Raw genomic sequence first — 9,137 nt, 5'->3', positions numbered from 1 at the left:
AAAAAAAATGTAGCAAGTAAATGTTTGTGCTACTGCAAATATTATCAGCCTCATAATCCCAGAGTTTCAAAGGACGTAACAACAATTTAGGACTCTGCTAATAAAAGATAGCCACCACAGAGAAAGCATAGCTCATCGACAAAGCAGAAGATACAAACCTTTAGGCCCACCTTTTGTTGATAGACACTTAACAAAATTAAAATAGAAGAAAAAAAGATGGCAATTTTTTTACCCCCTAAATTTAAAAGAACTGCGACGATGGACGAAATGAGAAAAGGGGGGATGATACCGGTCTCCTACCATCTAATTTACATTACAAAACACCCCCAGTAAAAGTCCAAACGTTACTCAATTGTCCCTCTAATTTCTCTCCTTTTTTTTATTTTTTAGCCTATACAAAAGGTTTCAGCTGCACACTAACAAATCACAGAAGGTGGGGGGGGGGAGGGAGACGGAGATCATTTACAGCTCATTAGCACCGAGTTGATGACGTGCATTATAAGCCGGATATTGGTAGCTTCAGAAGCTGTCGTGGACGGTAGTGATCTTTGGTGGGCCAAAATGTTGTAGACTTGCTCGAATATCGGCCGCACGTGAACCGAGATCATTGGGTCGGTGGGATTGATCGCAACGGCCACGTCCGTCATCCACGCGACCTTACGTGACGTCTCGTTGCTGATGTCGCATGCTAACTGCTGTAGAAGAGCGAGGAGCACTCCTTGGTTAAGCGGAAGCGGCACGGTGGAGCATATCCCATGCAAATCAACCTGCAAGAAAGGATACCCAAAATGGGAAACATGAAAACAAACTAGTAAAATTTAAAGTGCCGAGGTTATCGAAACCTATTTGTAGCAAGAGTGGTGTCACTTCTGGCATAGCTTCATCTACAACGCAGAAACTCCTAGAAATCGACCATTTAATAACAAATAGCCCAGACAGTTTTGTGGGCGAAACTAAAATGAGATTTTCGGCTCAAAAGGCAAAAGCTTCAATTTGGGGGTCCTGTTTCTGCAGCAGAAATAAGCAATGAAGAAGGTTTTCACAAAAAAGTTATTAGTGCTTTTTTAAACTGCTCTCAAAAACAGCATTTCTGCAAAAACTCCAAGGCAAAACAGGCCCTTTATATCTAAGCTCCTTGAAACATCCGGGCTAAGTAATTTCTGAACTTAGACCTGAGAGCAAAGCCAAGAGACAATGGAGACATCGCTTCTTTGAAGAGCCATCGTGAAAGCTTCCTCGTACTTCCTTTCAGATATCAGTCTATTCAGTTCCTTTGTGGGATCCAATGGTGCCTCAACCTGCTGAACAGATAAGGCCTGCTAGAAGTGAGTGTGAAATATTTTGTACACATCATGCGCAAGTACTTTTTGCTATATTGGTTTCCAAAATAAGCCAGTTAAAGAGAGAGAGAGAGAGAGAGAGAGAGAGAGAGAGAGAGAGAGAGGAAGAGACACCCATAATAAAATAAGAGAGGCAGAAATCAAAGAAATGGACAAAGAAAAGAGTGTTACCAAATCAGGAAGACCAGCCATAGGGCCATTGTTTGCCTGGGCATTTGGATTGACTGCTTTAGGGTTTGCCGCCGCAAGAAGAGCCAACAACTTGCGCTGGCCATCAACTAATTCAGTGGTGAGACTCTGGGTGATCGATGATGCAGAGTTGACTGCATCCTGTAAAAGAGAAAGAACACAAGTTACTGTCTATTAGTAAATTAACTAGTTCACATTGTTTATATTAGCATAATTTCAACCAGAGGGGCTCATAATATTGATGAACTTGAAGAAAAGTTTAATAAGAAGGTTAGAGGCCCAATTGTAACGACTGAAAGTTAGGTACAAATTTAGAGCTTCTAGAAAGGGGAGGCACCTCCGATGCAATTTAAACATTATATTATCAAAAAATTCTCTTGGGATAACTATTAATATACAAGGCTAACACTTACCCTCAGAGTAATAGCCAGTGGAGTATGTGCCGCCTCCAGTTGCTGCTGAGCAGCGGCAGTGTGTTCAGACATGCCTTTCTGGAATGTGGCATCAACTTGCTCAAACATTACTCTACAAGATTGCTCGAATGCAGGGATAAGTGATGATTCCAAACAAGATCGCAATGAATCCTGTATATGCATCCATTATTAGAACAGCTTCTTTAATTACATATGAAACTGTGTAATCAGAAAAGATAGCTTTTCCAGAGGACTAGTGCAATATAGTTATAGAGCGAGAACTTGGCATCATGTAGATAGCAGTCTCAGAATATCAGAAGAGGAAAAAAGGAAAAGAAAAAAGAAAACCTTACGATAGTCTTAAAAGGACAAACTATACAAGCACTAAAACACTGATTTAAATCATGGGTAATATAATGCAAGGTGTACAAAAGAAGATTTTGCAAAGCCATCACACCTGAAGAGCTTGTTTGCCGGAAGTTTGGAACTGTGCTTGGATTTGCCTAGCCACCGTAGCTTCCAGTTTCGAATTAACCGACTTCTCCAGCTGATTCACTGCCTTATCCCCAACCCCTCTCTGAAAGAAAAAAGTATTAATGGTCCCGGATAGTTCAGCAAATCAATGACAAAATAGTAACATGAATTTAAACACAACCTGAAAGGCATCCGCTATAGCTGAAGATATGGTCTTCTCGACAACCGGTGTCATTGCGCGAGCTACAGCAGGAGCCAGAGCTGATATTTCCTTCTTTAGTGCCCTTTCGAATAAGGTAGGTAGATCCTTGTTCATACAGCTTGTGATCAAATTAGTAATCTGTTGGGTTCGATCCCTCTCAGCCTTCTCAAATTTCGCATTTTCCTCTTGGAAGCGGGCCCACATAGCGTCGACATTAGCCTTGATAGATTTCTCCATTGTCCTCCCTAGGGCTGCTTCCACTCTTTTGCCTTCCTTGGTAACAGGAACAACAACCATTACACTCATCTGTTTCTGCAGATCCTTTTGCAATGCAATAACCTGTGACATAGCCCATGGCAATCAGTAAACTCCTGTTCAACTAGACTTATATTAGCTTGCATGCGAAAGCTTTATAGAATCTTCAGATTAACAAATAGTGGTCAAATTTTTGTATAAGAACCAAGTAATCCAGGAAGTCAATCATTAAACAATTTTACCGTTCATTTCCATCCAAGCAAATATTAATAAGACAGAACAAAAGTAACAATAACCACACAAATTATTACAAACTAACACTTCCTTTTCTGACAGCAGTAAAACAATTAGAAGATTTTTCTAAGTAATTTGCACAAATCAATTAATTTTTCATCCATGTTTAAGGCCAGCAATCTCAGTACTATTATTTAAACAGTTCAAAAACATAAGAGAAATGCCATCATTAGAAAAGGATGCTAAAATCACAAGAAAATTGACAAATATGTAGTATAAGTTGCACATCTTATAAAATACTACTCTTCTAATCATGCATTTACCAATTTTAGAAGAGAACTTTCTAATACGAATCAAGTGAGACGTGAATAGAGAGAAGCAACTAATCTAATGTTAAAAGCTAAATACACGGACATAAGGATGTTGCTTCTGAGTGAAAAATCACCTGGTTCAACATGTCATGCATGGATGAGATTTGAGGCAAAACAGCATCAGTTGGAGGTACACTCTCGCTGCTTCCTGGTTCATTTGATGAGTCCGTAGAGTTAAAAGGGCTTACAACAGGGGACGATGGAATGGATGCTTGAGGTTGCTTCGCTTTCTGCTTCTTCCCTTTTGCAGCTGAAGCAGATTGTGCTACAGTAGCAACAGCCGACTCTTCAAATTTCTCGGGGACATCTTTCGTGCTGTCTTGCACCTCTTCCTTACTAGTACCAGGTGGCTGCTCCAAGAACTCTGCAGTTGTCTTTTCATCTCTAGAATGCAAATCTTCCAAACCAGAAATCTCTTTTAGTGCAGAATCTCGATCAACTACCTCAGTACTGGTTTCTGAATTTTTGGCGATTTTTTCTTTGTTCTCCTCGAGAGCACCTTGAGAATCTTTTCTAGTGAATTCCAAATTTTGGTTTAATCTACTCTCATCCACAACCTTTACGTCCATCTCTACACTCTCATAGCTATCACTAGCGGCCCTATCTTTAATTTTCAATTCATTGCTTTTTATTGCTTGATTGACCTGAGTATTCTCAGAGGAAGATAAGACACCTGCCATAATTTCAGATGGAGTTATAAGATGGGTTGGATTGCCACCTGGTTTAAACATTAAATGAGGATCCTGAACTGATGATATATCAGTTTGACCCCCTCTAGGTTCCTCCCTTGCCATGTTATTATTTGCAGGAGTATCAGGTGCATGTTCAGAACCTTTTGAAGGGCTTTTTAAAGCAGGAATTCCTGCAAGATCTATATCCAAAGGAATGGGCAATGTTGGAACACGTGAGGCATCAGCCTCTGAATAAAGAAGTGGAGGTGCTGATGGTTTGACTTCAAGATTAGATACAGAGAAATCACGACTACTAATAACTTCTGCAGAAGCCGAGGATGCAGGGTCTGAAGTCGCAATTGCACTCTCAGCGATGCTAGAAGTACTTCCACGGGAAGCTTCAGCTGTTTCCAAAGTAAGGGCGTCAAAAGAACGAGAGACAGAAGAATCTCTTCCCAGTGTAGTATTACCATCATTTGGTGGAGGTAGACATTGTGCCAAATCCAGGGCATACTGCTGAATAGCCATTGTCTGAACACAATAGACTTGAACGACCTGTTCTCCATCAGGAAGGTATTCATTGGTTCCCGTGAGACTCAAAATTGGCATTGTAACGGTGAAATCTGCTATGTAATCCATGCGTGTAGCAGCTGGAAATGGGCCATATTCAATATGGACTGCATATATTGCATTCTTTTTTGCATTTGCAAGTATAATGAGGCTTGCTCGAGGCAAAACCACAACTTGGTTAAAGAAGGCCTCCTCAAGCCGAGGTTCTGAAGAACTTCTCAAATCCAAGGTTTGATTACACTGCCACAATTCAGAATCACTTGGCAATAGCCAACCTTCTTCACTCTCAGAAGCCCAAATTCTAACTTCTCGGTTTAGCGGACCCTAATAACACAAATAAGAAACTGTTAGAGAAGTCACCATGGATCAGATGCATGTTAATGCTGACTAATTTGACTATAAAGAATGCAAAATTGATAAATGTTGAGAAGATCATGTCAGAAAATATATCTAAAGAATAAAGCTATAAAATGACTACCATCAAGAAGAAATCGGAATGGCAATAAGAACACATACAGCTGTTATAAGATTGATGTGATCGGGACGATGAGGTGATGTCAAGAATGCAACAGAGTTAACAGCTTGCCCATCATGTGGCTTCAAAATAGCAAGAGGCACTCCCTTGCGCTCATCCCAAATCTTTACCTGTAGTAAAAATATAGTTGTAATAGGGTGTTAGTAACCAAAACTGCACCAGAAAAGTAAAAACTATGCTGCCTTACAAGTTAAAACATTGTTTCACTCATTTATTTATTATGAGAAATCCTCTTGAAGCATTGCATCATACAAGTTTAAACAGCTTATGCATTCAGATGTTACACAAAATCATTAGGCTTATAATCCAGAAGTACTGGGAGAGGCAGAAAGAATAAGATCCTGTTTAGATACATGAATATCTTGTTTGGCATATCCCTTTGATTTATTCAAAAATTTTGTATTTTTGATTGATAAGGAATGTGATCGAATGTTTAGAATTAGATACTATATTGGCCTTCAAATCATCTTTTTAGATAAGATAAATCACCTCGTAGGTGAAATATGTTGTCCTACCAAATCATTGATTGCAAAATATTTGAAGGAGCAAAAATCAAACTCCTTATTTACAATCATACTAGAAAATCTTATACGGAATACCTTATTCTTGGAAAACTAATTCCAACATCCAAACAGGGCAACCAGTATCAAAACGGAAGTATTGCCGAATCCTGCCAGTAACACTAGCACTGTATTCATGTCCAATAGTGTGTGGCTAGGAATGCAATATGCAAACTTAAAGTATCATTTGCTATTAAATGAAGGAAACAACTATCTCCTACATATATTATATGCATGAAAACAGATATATTACTACTACAAATAAAGACAAACATCACAGCGGCGTGCAGTCAAGAAGAATTACAAACCGTGCCATCTTTTGATGCTGAAGCTAATCGAGTTGTCATCCACTGGGATATCGATAAATCAGTCACATCCCCATCATGTTTACCAATAAGCTGCACTCCATCGATCGGCTTCTCCATTGGGCTTTTAAGAGGTTCCTCTGCAGTAAACTCTTTTCCACGTCCTACTTTCGTTACATCAATCTTTAGGACAAGTTTGCCAATTCCAACAAATAAAATCTCCTGAGATACAGTAATCATGGCACGGAGTTAACTTAATAAAATTCAGGGGAAAAAAAAAGTGCTTCAATGTAAGAGTAATCTTAGAAAGCTGGCTTTACTTGTTTGTGAGAGTGCCAACATATTCTTGGATGAAACGATTCTGCATCTCCGACAATCTGTATCGCAATAACAATTTTTCCTGTTATTTGTGGCTTATTTTCCTCATCAGGTCCCTCATCAATCTTCCACACAAAAACCCTCCCATCTACACTGGCACTGTAAAAAAACCAGGGAAATCGATAAAATGCATTGAAGAAAAAACAGGGAAGAGACAAAGAGGTAACATACACAAAGTTACCTTGCTAAAAGGTGAACATCTTCAGCAAAGAAAGCCATGTCCGTAACCCTCTAAAGAAAATAAAAATGTAATTAACACGAAGGGTAAAGAGCAGAATTTGCAGTAAAAAGGACATGATTCTTGCACATCTTAAGCATACAAAAAACCACTATATAAGAACCTGAAATCAAATCAATATCCCAGCAATTACAAATATCAAATCAATTTCAAGAAATTATAGAACTTAAATGGACTGCTTTGACAAAGTTAGATCTCATCCAACAATGATACATACCAAGTCAGCTCACTAAATAAAAGCAAGCTAGGAGATGAAGTAATATGACCACAAGAAGAATCCCTCAACCTTTATTTTAGATTTGAGAATTCAATTCGAAGTTCGAGTCTACAAAACCAGTTCTCACAAGCCAGTACGTAGCTATCTCATGTAGCTATCTCATCCGCATCAGGAGAATGCTAAAACTTTTGCAAAGATTTCACTAATAGAAGTCCAAATCTTGAAAAGGAGGCGAAGAAAAAGGCACTCCAAATCTTTACTCATATAGGTGGCGTATGGCGTATGGCGTATGGCGTATGGCGTATGGCGTATGGTGTATGGTCATTCCACTATGAATTGGGATAACAAATAATCACAAGACCATCCAAATATGGCGAAGAATACCGTTATATCACAAGAACTTCAAAGTTAAACATTTGTATGAAGAGGTGGACCATATAGAGAGCTCAGATAATAAGTGTTCTACAAGATCAAACCTGAGTGTGCCCCCGAAGAAGAGACCTCAACGCCGTGTTGATGTTGAGCACCCTGATATTGCCGAGTTTGAGACCGTAAACAATGTACGACCTGTTCACCGCGATCTGACGGCCCAGGACGAGCCCCGGATCCGAGGTGTACTTGGTGATCGGCGTCACCTCGAGCTGAGGCGGCTGCGACTCCCCTTGCAGCCTCGAGTCCACGTCGTACACGGCCCGATCGCCGGCGCCGAGGTGCCGCCCCCTCGGCATCTTGCTGCTTGGCATCCTCGCCGGCGGCGGCTGCGCGACCCCCGCCATGACGGCCGGCGGCGCCGACGGGATCGCCTGCAAGATCGGCGAGCTCGCCGCAGGCGACGGCGGCGGCGGGAAGTCCTGCAGGATGGATGAGGGGAGGGGCATCGAGACCACCGATTCGAGGTGGGTCGGGGCGGCGTTCCCGAGGAGCTGCATGAGGCGGGCGCCGGCGTTCGGCCCCGCGGGGGGGCTAGGGTTCGGGGTCGGGCTCGGGGTCGGGCTCGTAAGGTGGGGAGGGGGCGCGGGGTAGGAGATGGTGGGGCGGTGGAGGGGCTCCTTGGGGTAGTGGAGGAAGGGGTGGTGGTGGAGCGGCGGCGTGGCGGGAGGGTACGAGTAGGGCCCGAGGGGCGGCGGCGCCGCCTGGTACGGCGGCGGAGCGGCGGCGTAGGAGGACGGAGGCGGGAAGGGAGGGGGTGCGCTAGGGTTAGGGTTAGGGTTGGGAGGGGGCTTGAACAGCTTCCCGAGCTCGAAGGGGCTGGATTGGTTAGGGTTTCCGGAGGGGGACGCCATGGGAGGCGGCGACTCCTCCGAGCACGGCGGAGGCGGCGGGGTCTAGGGTTTAAGGGGAAGGGTTGGGCCCGGCTATCGTGCGCCGGGTGGAGAGGAGGGGGCGCAGGTTAGTAGATCTGGGTGGAGAGTCGGGAGACTGATGAAAATGGAGAACGAGAAGTGACGAGGGGGGCGACTGGAAAAAGCGAAAGAAACAGCGGTAAAAATGTATAGACACCCCTCCACTATTTGTTCCTCTAACATTCATCCCCAACTCCTCTCCTTTTTTTTTTTTTTGGTTAACACCTAACCCCTCCTAATTTCCATTGTTTTTAATAATATAAATATCATTTACATCAAACTAAAAATATATAACAATTCTATGTAAATAGTATGCAAAGGAATGTTAGATTACCTCCAAATTCATACATTCAAATATTTATTTATTTTAGAAATAAAAAAATATTTGTAACCACTTTCATATTCTTTAGAAAAAATTTAGAGATCGTCACCTATCACTTGAGTCCATTTCTAGCTAACTAATCATATCTAAAATAATAGTAATTCTAGCATTATAGCAAATTATATAAAATTAATATTAAAAAATAAAAATAGCGGTAATGTCAAAGCGGACTGCAGGTTTTTATTATACTAGTATAGTGTACGTGTGATGCATGTCACATTTACAAATAGATTTGAAATCTATATTTTAAATTTAAATGATTATTTGTGGCACGAGTCTAGTTTTTAATTGACTTATTTTCTAAATTTTATTTATTTCTAAGTATGTTTTCAATTTTGTTATATCATAAATATTTTTAATATGTGGTTTGTAACATGCTATTTTTTTAGTGTATACGCTAAGTTTAAACATTTGAATTCATTTTAAAATTTATATTAAAGCTTGAATTTAGATTTAAATC

At 41.1% G+C, this 9,137-nt stretch overlaps 1 protein-coding gene across 4 annotated transcripts; it reads right to left on the bottom strand.

Annotated features, from left to right (window-relative positions):
• LOC109725600 (enhancer of mRNA-decapping protein 4-like) lies at nucleotides 1–8,405 on the bottom strand. 4 transcript variants are annotated; one of them, XR_002220299.1, is made up of 13 exons: nucleotides 7,429–8,405; nucleotides 6,679–6,728; nucleotides 6,440–6,596; nucleotides 6,123–6,341; nucleotides 5,236–5,364; nucleotides 3,553–5,043; nucleotides 2,598–2,957; nucleotides 2,400–2,519; nucleotides 1,943–2,113; nucleotides 1,512–1,670; nucleotides 1,173–1,316; nucleotides 843–1,008; nucleotides 634–767 (listed from the first exon to the last, which is right to left on the bottom strand). XR_002220299.1 is itself a non-coding variant. In XM_020254842.1 (12 exons), the coding sequence occupies exons 1-12, from the start codon at nucleotides 8,233–8,235 to the stop codon at nucleotides 459–461; spliced, it is 4,116 nt and encodes a 1,371-aa protein (XP_020110431.1). In that variant the 5' UTR covers nucleotides 8,236–8,404; the 3' UTR covers nucleotides 1–458. The 4 variants fall into 4 exon arrangements, 3 of the variants coding, with proteins under 3 accessions (XP_020110431.1, XP_020110438.1, XP_020110444.1); XM_020254842.1 differs by lacking the exon at nucleotides 843–1,008 and having other exon boundaries at nucleotides 1–767; nucleotides 7,429–8,404; XM_020254849.1 differs by lacking the exon at nucleotides 843–1,008 and having other exon boundaries at nucleotides 1–767; nucleotides 1,173–1,301; nucleotides 7,429–8,404.

The sequence above is a fragment of the Ananas comosus genome, linkage group 2 (genome assembly GCF_001540865.1).
Source record: "Ananas comosus cultivar F153 linkage group 2, ASM154086v1, whole genome shotgun sequence".
NCBI lineage: Eukaryota > Viridiplantae > Streptophyta > Magnoliopsida > Poales > Bromeliaceae > Ananas > Ananas comosus.
This window is presented reverse-complemented; position numbering and strand designations above follow the sequence as displayed.

Coding starts and splice junctions, on each gene's coding strand:
- LOC109725600 (XM_020254842.1), bottom strand. CDS start 8,235: ATGGCGTCCCCCTCCGGAAACCCTAACCAATCCAGCCCCTTCGAGCTC. Junction 1,671..1,942: donor CACTGGCTATTACTCTGAGG/GTAAGTGTTAGC, acceptor TCTCTTTTACAG/GATGCAGTCAACTCTGCATC. Junction 1,317..1,511: donor TGGCTGGTCTTCCTGATTTG/GTAACACTCTTT, acceptor CACTTCTAGCAG/GCCTTATCTGTTCAGCAGGT.